This window comes from Acomys minous, assembly GCF_964271855.1.
Source record: "Acomys minous genome assembly, chromosome: 6".
Taxonomy (NCBI): domain Eukaryota; kingdom Metazoa; phylum Chordata; class Mammalia; order Rodentia; family Muridae; genus Acomys; species Acomys minous.
The window spans coordinates 50709741-50723065 of NC_140487.1; the positions used below are offsets into that span (position 1 = coordinate 50709741).

Sequence of the window (13325 nt, forward strand, 5' to 3'; positions counted from 1 at the left end):
TATATGTGTTCATATAGCATCGTGTGTATCTGGTACCTGAAGATGTCAGTGAGGGTGTCAGATGGTTTAAAACAATAATTACTGATATTTGTGAGTGACCATGTGGGTTCTGGGAATTGAACTTGAGTCCTCTGGAAGAACAACAAGTGCTCTTAAAAACAGAGCTATCTCTCAGCCAACACTTGAAAATTTTGTTTTCATAGTGACTAACATCTTTTTTTGTTTGTTTGTTTTAAATATGGAGGTCTTGCCATGTTTTCCAGGCTGGCTTGAGTTCAGCTGAAGATATTGATCTTCTTGCCTCAGCCTTCTGAGGAGCTGAGACTAAAAGTACATGTCAGAGTTGTATCACTATGTGTTTATCATCCTTGAAGGTTGAGACAGCAAGATTGGTTCCAAAATCACTAGTAATTGGTGTTTCTGTGGGTGCTATTTCTTAGACGGAGGCAGCATGTACATGGAGCTAGAGGCTGTAGACATTGTGCAGTGTATAATATTTGGAAAGAAATGTGAGGGCTCAGCAGTGGCTCAGAGGTTAAGGAGCACCTGCCTCTCCTTTAGGGCCCTATATTCCATTCCCAGTTTTAAGTAAATTTACAGTTTTAAGTTAGATTGCATCCTAGTCTCATTTTTTATTGCTGTGACAAAATACCTTGACCAAAAAGCAGTCTAGAGAAGAGAGATTTATTTCAGTTCTAGTTAAAGTCTATTAGCAGGAAGTCAAAGCCAGAACTTAAAGCATCACATCAGCTGTCAAAGGCAGGGAGAGAGTAAGCAGAGGTCCAGGCCTGCTCAGCTCAGCAGGCGTTCTCCTTTCTTACAAGTGCCAGGGCCCAGCCCACGGAGTGCTGCTGTCCACATCCAAAGTGAGTTCCCACTTCAGTATCAGTCAAGACGGTCCCCACAAACACGCCCAGAGGCCAGCTGATCTGGATGGCTCCTCATTAAGATGCTTCCCAGGTGACTCTAAGGTGTATCAAGATGACAGGTCAAGCTAAATAGTACAGGCTGCACTGATAGCCATCTTCTGCTGCGTGCAGGACAGAGTCGGACATGGCTGAAAAGATTTGTTTCCCAATACCATTATATTGGCAGTCACTCCTTCAACAGGGATTTTATGGCAACAATGCAATTCCATTCACAGCAATCCAAGACCAAGAGGGTCAGTATGTGCTGTAGCATGGAGTCCCTGGAGTCACATGGTCACCACTGCAGGGACACAGACACAGGGGGAGTGATCTGCTGCTTATGGCGGTGTCATTCTTCCTTCTCTGTGTATTTGTGTGCATGCATGTGTATGTATGTGTATGAGCCATAGTGCACTTGGAGGGACCAGTCCTGCAGACTGAACTCAGGTTACTACCTATACCTGCTGAGCATCCCCCTAGGCACCCTCTCAGGTTTAACCAAAACAGTTTTAGTTTTTAAAAAAATCCATATCATTTGTAGACTACTGACCAAAGAGCACAAAGTTGACTGGCACTACTGTTCCCATTCTGTCCTGGCAGGGTTGGCGTACTCTATTTCCTCACTGGCGACCAGTGTTTCTCCAGTGTGTCAGCTGTGGAGCTCTTTGTAGTGGAGAAGAAGCTCTTCATGTGAGTAGGTCACTATTCTAGCTGTGTGTCAAGCTGGTCACATCCACAATTAGGTTGAAATGCTATCCTTGTAATCAATATCTTTTATTTACTTCCTTAATTAGGAAATATAAATGTGTAAATATAAATGCATGTGTATATATTTATGTCATACAATATGGATTTTTGGAAATGCATAGGATGACAGTATTAAGAAAAGGCTGTCATAGAAAAAGGTGGATAATTAAGACCATGTGGTGCCTGCTAATCAGGGAAAAGAAGAGTTTCAAGTTTCAGTACTGGGAAACCCCAGGACTCTGGGAGAAAGCAGCAACAGTTGGCCTGAAAGTATCTTGCTTTGATCACTCACCGGTCAGTAACTCCAGCAAAGGCAGTTTCCGGACCTTCAGAACAGTTAGGTCGCTCAGCAGCTGGAATTGCTAAGGTCAGGACGGCAGAGGAGAAGCAAGTACAAGCTTTTATGGCTGCCTGGAAAGAGCCAGCTCTACAGTAGGGAGCTGGCTGTTCTTTCTCCTGTGTTCGTCAAAGGCTGGAGAGGTTTGCCCACCTCCATTTCCCAACAAAAGGAATCAACAGAGAGCAAAGGGACAGAGGGTGGTGGAAGAGTTTGGAATAACTGGAGAAAGAGCTCAGGGAGAGGAGGGATTAGATTTGGTGTCTGGCAGGCTACAACGCTGTAAGGTGTGGCTAGTGAAGGGGGATGTTTTGTTTTTTAAAAAACCGAGAGTAGCAGCAGCTAAGAGTAGGGAGCTGAAGCTGCGCTGGGGGCCTTGGAGAAAAACATGGTTTTTTTTTTTGGCGTGAGTGGCATGAGCCCTGAGGCGCGGTTCTCCAGAAGGGCCCAGCGTCAGAGCAGCAGTCTCTGAGCAGAACAAGGACGCATGGACTCTGTCTCCCCAGAGTGGTGTGAGAAGAGAGGGTGAAGAGCTGGGAGCTTCCTGAAGCTGACACCTCAGGTGGAAGGCACGGGGTTCAGCCTGGAGCATGTGGGGTGCTGCCCTACCAGATCTCTAGTGGTGCAGCAGCTACACATCATCTGTTTTGTGCCCTCGGACTAACCTGGGATCTGTGCTCTCTGTTCTTGTAGGCATGAGTATATCAGTGGATATTACAGAGTCTCTTCGTACTTCTTTGGAAAGCTGATCTCTGATTTACTACCCATAAGGTTGTTGCCAAGTGTTATTTACACTTGCATATTATACTTCATGTTGGGTGAGTAACAGGTGAAACGAAAGTGCCTTTAGTCTTGGATGTGAAAGAAAGCTAACCTCTCTGCGTATATTTTTATTTACCCTTGTCTATATGTCTATATAAAGAGATCTAAATATTTTAACAAGCACACACACTCTGATGTATATTTCCTAATAATAAAACTGAGTATAGTTTGGAGATTTATTTTTTTACTAAAAATATATATAACTGAGGGAGACAGATTTATTTTTATATTATGCCCTGGCTTTGACATCTCAATATTGCTGCTTCAAATTTTCCATATTTTTCACTGAGCCATGTGCACATGCATATATACCAGGAATTCTATGTTTTCAAAGCACCATCATATGAGAACAACTCATAGAGCTTAAAACTTCATATCTATCTATCTATCTATCTATCTATCTCTATATACACACATACACACATAAAGTTTATCCTAAAGAATATGATATGGGAACCCGGCGTGGTGGTGCACGCCTTTAATCCCAGCACTTGGGGAGCAGAGGCAGGTGAATCACTGTGAGTTCAAGGTCAGCTTGGTCCACAAAGCCAGTCCAGGACAGCCAAGGCTACACAGAGAAACCCTCTCTCAAAAAAACAAACAAAACAAAACAAAAAAACAAAAAACAAAAAAAAGGAAAGAAAATAATAAACGATCTAGACATTTAGATTCCTGATCCATTTTCCTGCCATCAGATTATACGGCATATATATATATATATATATATATATATATATATATGTGTGTGTGTGTGTGTGTGTGTGTGTGTGTGTGTGTGTGTGTGTGTACATATATAGTTGCACACACATTATTATGTTACTATTATTATAGTTTATAAAGTAGTTTGTGACTTAAATCCATCTTTTTATGTCGGAAAAGACATAGATAGAAGAACCCTCCCCTCCTTTATATATTAAACTACCCTGAGGTCATGTAATTGTGAGCCAACTTTCTTCACTATGTAGTTCCAGCAACATCTGAGAGATGTAGAGATGCCTGGATAAAGAAATGTTTTCTGTTGGTGAGTGTCCTGTGCTGGAGAAGGCTGTTGTAGTATTGGAGCCTGTTGTGTTTCCTGTGGCTGTCCATCTGAACAGTTCATAATGATTTGTGGTTACATGTAAAGAAAATCACATGTTATCTGAAATAATGCTCTTAAAATAAGCATGAAAAAGGAAAGTGTGTTCGTTGATGCAGTTACACAGAGTAAAATAATGGAATTGGTGACACGGAGTATTTGAATAATGGGTGACCTTTTCTTATTAATTCTGATGATCATTTCTACAGTGTTATTTGCACAATAAACCAACCAACCAAATAGGCACAGCTGCACTGACTACTTCCACCTTCTTTTCTTCCTAAGGATTGAAAAAGGAGGTGGGGGCTTTTTTCATCATGATGTTCACCCTTATACTGGTGGCTTACACATCCAGTTCCATGGCCCTGGCCATAGCAGCAGGCCAAAGTGTGGTAACTGTAGCCACATTTCTCGTGACAATTGCATTTGTATTTATGACGGTGAGTAGAGACTGTGCTCTGAAAAGATGTTTCTTGCTTTGTTTTTTCTGTGTATAGTCATATGTTGTAGAAACCTGCTTTGGGGCATCGATATGCTGGGACTCTGAAAGGTTTAGAAAGCCAGATGCTGAAATAAGGAAAAGATATGGCGTTGTTCCTGACTCCTATGGAACATTTAGTAGTATTACTAAATGTTGTTATCAGTTTGCTCACATGTCTTTACTAGTAAGAATTTAAAAGGTAATTTTTATCCAGGCATGTGCTATAAGTCTGTAATCTCAACCCTCAGGAATGTGGCTGTGCATTTGAGCCAACCCTGAGCTACACAGTGAGACCCTGTCTCAAGATCGCTGAAACTGGAACCACTGCATCTTGTGTATTTCTTGAAATTCAGTAAACTCTGAAAACATAGGAAGAAAAGAAAGTCAGAAATGGAAAAGATACTTCTTGCTGACTTTAGACAAACTCGTTAAATTAAACTTTGAAAACAAAAATCATCACTGACTCCTTCATAAATATGGCAGCATATTTTTATGTGGTCTACTGTTTAATAACCAAATACGCTTTTGTTGAATTCCAACAAAAAAGGAAAGTGAAGCTCATGAGAAGTGTACAGTGCGTACCAAAGCACCTATATGAGTCCTTCTTATATTTTGAAAAGTGCTTTAAAAATAAATAAATAAGTATTAAATACATAAATTTAAATGTTTAAATATTTATTTGTTAGTTTGTCTGTTTTTCCAAAGCCAACATGGTAGTACATGTTCATAATTTTAGCCCAAGGGAGATAGATCTTAAGAGCAGGGGAACAGTGATGTGAGGTCATCTTTAACTATCATGCTTGAGGACAGCCTGGGCTACTTGAGACCATGTCTTTATAAAACAAGGACAGAAATCTTTCTCTTTTTTATTGATTAATTTATTTATTCACTTTTTTTCTTTTTTTTTTAATTAATTTATTCATATTACATCTTGATTGTTAGCCCTTCCCCTGTTTCCTCCCATTCCTCCCTCCCTCCCACTTCCCCCCTTCTCCCCTCCCCTATGTCTGTGATTGAGGGAGACTTCTTCCCCCTATGTATGCTCTAAGATTATTGAGTCTCTTCTTGGTAACTTGCTATCCTTCTTCTGAGTGCCACCAGGCCTCCCCATCCAGGGGACATGGTCAGAAAAGGGGCACCAGAGTTCACGTGAGAATCAGATCTCACTCTCCACTCAACAGTGGAGAATATTGTGTTCGTCGGCTAGGTCTTGGTAGGGGTTCGAAGTTTACTGCCTATTTCTCCTTGGCTGGTGCCTTAGTTTGAGGAGGACCCCAGGACCCAGATCGGCCTGTCATAAAGTTCTTCTTGTAGGTTTCCAGGACCCTGTGGGTCCTGTTATTTCCCCATTCTTCCATGCTACTCTCGCCTAAAGTCTCAATAGGATGTCCTCTCCTCTGACCCACTTTCTTGGTAAGTAAGGTTTTTCATGGGACGTATCCCATAGTAGTCATATCTCCCTCTCTCCTCTCCTCCCAGGTCTACCCTTCATCCCTCACCCCTCCCTTATACCTCAGAAAAGGGGAGCCCCACACCCAACCATTCCATCTCATCAAGTTGCGTCAGGACTGAATTAGTCCTCTTTGCCTATTGTCTGGCAAGGCGGTCCCACCAGAGGGAAGTGATTAAAAAGCAGGCAATAGAGTCCATATAAGTGAAAGCTCCCACGCCCCTTACTAGTGGATACACATGGAGCCTGAGCTTCCCATCAGCTACATCTATGTAGAGGATCTAGGTCCAGTCTATGCATGGTGCTCGGTTGATACTTCAGTATTCACAGGCCCCTCTGGGCCCATATTAGTTGTCTCTGTTGGTCTTCTTGAGGATCTTGTCACCTTCAGGTCCTTTCATCCTTCCCTCCACTTTTCCACTAGACTTCTTATGCTTCACTCAATGTTTGGCTGTGAGTCTCAGCATCTGCTTCAAAGAGCTGCTGGTTGGAGCCTCTCAGAGGATGACTCTACTAGGCTCCTGTCTGCAAGCATAGCAGAGCATGGTTAATAGTGTCAGGGGTTGGCTCTCTTCCATGGGGTGGGTCTTGGGTTGGGCCAGACATTGGTTAGACATTTCCTCAATCTCTGCTCTATCTGTTCTCTCTTTGTCCCTGTACATCTTGTAGGCAGGGTGAGTTTTGGATCAAAGTTTCTGTGGGTGGATTGGTGTTCGTCTCCCTTTACTAGGAGTCCAAAGTCTACTTACCTTTTTTCTATGTTCCTGACTGACTGTTTTCCACCAGGACATACCTACTTATTTCACGGTGTTTGTTTAATGTTTCCTTATTCCTAATCTTGTTCAGTTTTTCACTCAAGTGATAAATCAAAAGGACCATCCTCATGCTTTTTTTCTCCTACATCATTAAATAGGGATAGGTAGCACAGCAACACACATCCTCTTTACTAGAGTAGGCCATCTTTCAGGGAGACATCATTAGCTGAAGCCTTGCTGGGGTTTAGTTATTTTTTTTAAATTATAAAACTAACAATATATATTATTTATAAAAGGATAATATTTGCTTATATTCTCATCCAATAAATAAAATATCTTTTAATAAGTAAAAAATATATTTGAATTCTTGTTTGGGCTGATTACTATGAAAGTGTTTATACGTAGGACTTTAAAGCCAAACATCAAGCTGTATTCAACTCACATATGGTATAGCCTTTAATCAGTACTTGGCAGCATAGTTCTGCACCTGCTCATGCAGCCCAGCAGCATTGTCATTGTCTTGTATATCCCAGCTCTCTTGGTATGCTAGAACACGTTCCAGGAGAACCTCATTCTTCTTTGTGAACAGGCAATTACTGACATCTACACTGTGATTCTGCTTTGGAGGCAGTTTTTTATTCTTAAGATTCTTATTTTTAATATATTTTATTAACTTATTCATATTACATCTCAGTTGTTATTCCATCCTTTGTATCCTCTTATTCTTCCCTCCCTCCCATTTTTGCCCTACTCCCTCCCCTATGGCTGTGTATGAGGAGGACCCCCCCCCCCATGTATGCTCATCGGGTATCAAGTCTCTTCTTGGTAGCCTGCTATCCTTCCTCTGAGTGCCACCAGGCCTCCCCATCAAGGGGAAATGGTCAAATATGAGGCACCAGAGTTCGTGTGAAAGTCAGTCCCCACTCTCCACTCAACTGTGAAGAATGCCCTGTCCATTGGCTAGATCTGGGTAGGGGTTCGAAGTTTACTGCATGTATTGTTCTTGGCTGGTGCCAGGCAGGACCCCTGGGCCTAGATCCACCCATCATAATGTTCATCTTGCAGGTTTCTAGGACCCTCTTTATCCTTCTATTTCCCCATTCTCCCATGCTTCTCTCACCTAGAGTCCCAATAGGATGTCCTCCCCTCTGTCCTAGTTTCCTGGTAAGTGAAGACTTTCATGGGACATGCCCCTTTGGCTAGTGTCCAGATAAGATTCTTATTTTTACATATGTGTGTGTGTATGTTTTTCTGTGTAGAGTATATGCAAGAGTGCAGTGCCCTCAAAGGCCAGAAGACCATATCAGATATTATGGAGCAAGAGTTATAGCTTGCTGTGAGCCATCTAATATGGGTTCTGTGAGCCCAACTCAGGTCCTCTGCTAAAGCAGTAAGTTCTGACCACTGAACCATCCCTAGCACCATGGGGAGGTTTGCACGGAGATATTAGCAGTATTTTCTACTGCAGATCATCACATCATGCTCTTAAGAGTTCTAATTTGGGGATTATTTTATACCTACATTCTGAACCTAAACTTATTCCTAAAGCCATGGCTATAGAATGTAAACTGTTGTAAGCAACAAATCTTCTCTGGATGTACAGCAACAAGCTGGCCCTGATTTGTTCTAGTGTGGTCTAAATTTCCAAGATTATTAGAAGGGGTACATGTGAGTGATGTAATTTCAATCATCATGTCCATATCAAAAGACTCAACTAAGAAAAAAGTGTATTTTTTCTTGTGTGTGTATGTCACTTTTCCCTCAGATAATTATTTCTTAAAAAACAGTATATTCCAATAATGGCAGCATATACCCAAAATCCTAACATTTCGGAAGCAGAAACCAAAGGATTACTGAAAGTTTGATGCTAGCCTGGTCTACTACCGAAATTCTAGACCAGTCAGGACTACATAGGGATCCACTGTGTCATCCATTCTTTGCTTTATTCATAAATAATAGAGTACAGGGACTGTTCTTTCAAGAGTTGTGTTGTGTTAGGTATTTGAATCACTTTGCAGGTGACCTTTGAACATCTGTGATGTATCTATTTAAAGGCTAAAGGCTTAGCTGGAGAGATGGCTTAGCTGCTCTATTTCAGGATCGCGGTTTGATTCCCAACACCCACTTGGAGGATCACAGCTGTTGGTTATTCCAGTTCCAGGAGATCTAATACCTTCTCTGTGGTCCATGGTTATCAGGCATGCACCCAGTACACTTAAATATATGAAGACAAAACACTAACGCATAAAATAAAAATAAATAAATATTTTAAAAAAACAAAGAGGTAAGAAGTTAAGCTATTAGAGTTGAGATAGGATAGATATTGAATCTCATTCGGAAAGTTAGACCCAACAAGACAAGAAAAACACTTCAAACGAGACGAATGCAGATGGCCAAGTCACTATGAGTGCAACATACATAGAACTCAATATTCTCATGATTGTCACATGGTTCCCCCTGCAGTATGTAGTTTGTTTTATACATGTGTAATAAAATAAAAGTATAAATAAATAAATAAATAAATAAATAAAAAGGTTGCGCAAGGGTTATATTAAAGTACTGTACCATCTTAGAAATAAGAGAACAGCATATACCGAATTTAATTTGTGTGTTGGAGGCCTGGACCCAACCTATTCTACTGCAGTTACACAGGAAGTTGAAATTACATTCTTAACCATTAAGGACCTTCAAATAACTTGAATCTATAATATTAATTATATGTGTATTGTCCTCCTTTTAATGCCATCAATGCCACTGCTGAAATATGTGGCAAGCAAGACTACTAGTGGGTACAATAAATAAGTAATACCACATTGTTCTTAGCAGAGATTTTAGCAGGTGAGGGTTATTTGTGGGTGGGTAGTTTTTTGTTTTGTTTTGTTTTGTTTTGTTTTGTTTTTAAGATAGTCATTCCAGGTATCTCTAGACGTCTTTGTACTCATAGTTTTTCTGCTCAGCCTCCCTAGGTTTCAGTCCAGGCATATACCATCCTACTTGTCCACTTGTAAGAGCCTTACGGGAGGTCTTGTCTAGAGTCCTGAAGTCACTGGACAGATTCTGACTCACAGGTTTTACATCCTACAGCTTTTTTCGGGTCTTTTGGTGAATCTCAGGACCATTGGGCCTTGGCTGTCCTGGCTTCAGTACTTCAGCATTCCTCGATACGGCCTCATGGTAAATTGTCTTTTCTTGCCATTGTGACTGGGTTCTCAAGCTAGGAACAGTGCGATAAATCCTAGCCATGTCATTCCCTCAGCCACAAGTGTGAACGTGTCCCATTTGGTTTCCTTCCAGAAAGAGTGAGTGATACATTTCTATCAGTCTTTGTTATTGGAGGGTCAAGGCTTTTCCATAGCTTCCTCCCATTATTGGAGGGACATGAAGAGTGGAGCGAAATCTCTTAAAGGAGAAAGGTTAATTGATGGAAAATATTTTGTTTCTGTTCAGCAAGGAAGTTAATGAGGACAGGGGACTATAATGCAAAGTTTATATTGAAACAGAGATCCGAGGAGAAATAGATTGTTATACTCAGCAGCCATATTGGCTTTAGCAACTAATTAATACAAAAAAAGCAGCTGTGTCTTAATTCAGTATAATGACATTTCTGATTTTCATAGTTATAGAAAAAATTGCTACTATATATCAACAATATTCATTGAACACAATTATTTCATTTTAATTATAGATTTTATGGGTTATAAAATTGGAAAGAAGGTGCCATGGGGGTAGTTGCTGGTCTTCCTTCTCTGGCAAGCAACATGTCAACCATAAGTTTCTTGGCTGCCAGGGAAAAAACTTTAGCGATTTTACTTGAAAAAAAAAACCTGTACATAAGAAGCTCAGCATACCTTTAGAAATAACAAAGTAAAATTGTGCATAAAATTGCAGCAATTCTTTGGAAACATTTTGGAATTAACACTGTTAACACTGCTCTGATCTTGTGTGTGTTCTAGGCTTTGCAGCATAATGAATTCTTGGGACAAGACTTCTGTCCAGGACTCAATACAACTGCCAACAGCACCTGTGATAGCAGCTATACAATGTAAGCTGTGTTCAGTGTCAGGGTGTGTGTGAGTCTCACAGCACTGTGCTGAGCTGTAAAGGGCTGCTGGGTTGAGAGGAGTCATGAGTCAAACTTTTGAGCCTTAATTTTCCAGTCTGTGAAGGGAGGCTTCATATGATAATCATGTAAATGTGCTGAACAGTTTGTGAAACCTATCACCACCAAAACCATATTACTATGAAAACTACTTCCTGTGTATTGATTGAGATATTTTAAAAGTCCCCTTTATTATTATTTTTTTAGTGTGGGTTTGAATTCTTTTCAGAACCGCTGGGTTACAAATGTGCTGTTTTGCTAGCTTAGAAGGGACGTGTGGTCTCTGGACTGGACTGGATGATAACCCAGAGCACAGAGAGGAAGACACTCATAAACACAAGGACAGTGAGAGCAAGAAGGGGGTCACTGATCACTGTGACACTGTCACCTCTATCTGCCTCACCACATCGGGAACATCATGGAACCCAAGACTGTGTGTGTGTGTGTGTGTGTGTGTGTGTGTGTGTGTGTGTGTTTGTATTTAAATGGAATTGAAACTCTCCCTATAAGAAGATATAGTCTTTCAATAATTAAGGTAGAATATAGGTTCTAATAAATTAGATGACTTTATTTTAAAGTGTTAATACTGTATATGGTAATTAGTAATGGTTTGATTTTTAATACAGAAATTAATGAACAAAATGAATGCTGGTCTACCAGATCTCTCCTGAATGTTCAGTCAAGGAAACAATTGCTGGTAATAGGATGACAGGGAAAGTTCTGAAGAGAGGTTTTCCCTTGAGAGCTTTTCTGTGCATGCCCACTTCATTTTGGTTCTGTCCGAGTGTGGCATCTTTCTAACACAAAGTCCCTGACTGCTCCTCAGCAGGGAGTGGACAAGAAAAGTAGTACCAGAGGAGGAGGAGCCATGGTGGGCTACAGGCTCAAGTAAGGTTCATCCTTGCAAGGAGAGACCTCTTAAAGCGAAGAGAAGACCGGCTGTGTTGGCAGCTGCTGCATCCCACCATGCACTGGAGCAGCAGCCTCATCCAGTGGACTCCTGCCACGGCCCCTCTGTCCTTCTCAGCGCTGCTTGCTGTCTAAGGCTGTCACAGTGTCTTCTAGCTGAGTGTCTGCAGAGGGAGAGCTGACAGACGTGACTCTGGCTGGAAGCCCTGGCTCCCTCTCGCCAGGTGTAGAGTTCTGACCTGTTTCCTTCCCTTTGTAGGTGAGCAAAGCTACTAGTGAAGGACTGAATCTGGCAGAGCTGCAGCTGAGGTCTTCACCTTAGAGGCACTTGATAAGTGTTTCTGCCCTTTGTAGGCAGCAGCATGATAAGCTTAAAATTGGTGAACCTGAGGAGGCAAGAGACTCAGTTCACAGAGCGATTATGCTAACTTGGCCAAAGGTGTTAAACTGTTTAACAGTTACCCTCTTTTAGATTGTTTTGGCAGTCAATGAAATTTAACTAGGTACAAATGTGCCACAGTATCCAGTAAATTATAAAGGAAAACATTGATTTGGCTAAGTAAAAGGTTTATGTAAGAAAGAAATACTGAATACATTGATTAATATTTGACAGATGATAGGAATGAAGTTAATTAATTTTGTGTATTTTAAATTTTAGATGTACTGGTGATGACTACTTGATAAGCCAAGGCATCGATCTGTCACCTTGGGGACTATGGAATAATCATGTGGCAATGGCTTGTATGACTATTATCTTCTTCACAATTGCCTACCTAAAATTGCTATTTCTTAAAAAGTATTCTTAATTTCCCCTTTAACATACTATTGGCTGTACTCGTATTAAATATGGACATTTTGATCAACATATCCAGTGTTCTTTTGTTTTCTTCATGAGTATTTTGATGTACATAAAATAACCAACACTGAAAACTAAGGACATTATGTGGCACAAATTGAGCGCATCAAATTGTAATCATGGGCAGAAAATCCATTCAGATTTACTGATTTGAAAAGGGAGACCTGAATTCTTGATACTGCTGAGATGTCACTAATATATTCTTCATCCTGGTTAAAACTGGTATTCATAAGCCAGGCATGGTGACATATCCTAGTAATCCTGGCACTTGGCAGGCAGTAGCAGAATTACAGCTCAAGGCTGGTTTGGATCCTGTATTAAAATAGCAGTAAGAGAGGCAATCAAGTAGATGAGTGGCACTATAATAGTCTGGATTTATAGTCTGCTGTTATTGGGTAACTAATAAATATGTTAAAGCTGTATGAGAGGATTGAAATCTATGTCAGGATATCACTTTTTCTTCAGGGTTAAAAATATCAGTGGTCATAGAAAATAATGTTTTTGATAAGCATATTGTTAAAACATTATTAATTTTATTGCTTGGGGCCTCAGGGATGTAGGTGTAAAAAGCTTGAGGTCTTATGATATGGCTCTTATACCATTCCTGGAACATTCCAGACCGAAGCAGTTGCTTACGCCCTGATGTAGCTCAGGGATATGTAATCTGGGCATGAGAGTTTTCTGAGAAACATTATCAAGATGCACATGTCTGGGTCCAACATCTGTACAGCTGCCCCATAAAGTCTACTACTTAGGAACCTGTAAATGCCCACTCTTTTGGAGCCTGTGAAATTGTAGAATACACTACACTTGAGGCTGAAGACGATGCTCCAACGTTATCGAGTTTGGGTGACTGTCTAAGCTGCGAACTGTCTCTGTCATT

General features: G+C 40.8%; 1 protein-coding gene across 3 annotated transcripts in view; it reads left to right on the plus strand.

Moving 5' to 3' along the window:
• The window catches only part of LOC311600388 (broad substrate specificity ATP-binding cassette transporter ABCG2-like), a 48932-nt gene extending 36481 nt beyond the window's left edge, over window positions 1-12451 (plus strand). For all 3 annotated transcript variants that reach the window (XM_084786988.1, XM_084786987.1, XM_084786989.1), the window contains exons 11-16: window positions 1509-1598; window positions 2686-2810; window positions 4178-4332; window positions 9663-9752; window positions 10532-10620; window positions 12245-12451. In XM_084786988.1, the coding sequence (XP_084643114.1) occupies window positions 1509-1598; window positions 2686-2810; window positions 4178-4332; window positions 9663-9752; window positions 10532-10620; window positions 12245-12392 (697 nt within the window). In that variant the 3' untranslated portion in view covers window positions 12393-12451. The remainder of the gene's footprint in view (window positions 1-1508; window positions 1599-2685; window positions 2811-4177; window positions 4333-9662; window positions 9753-10531; window positions 10621-12244) is intronic.
• Window positions 12452-13325: the final 874 nt, after the last annotated feature.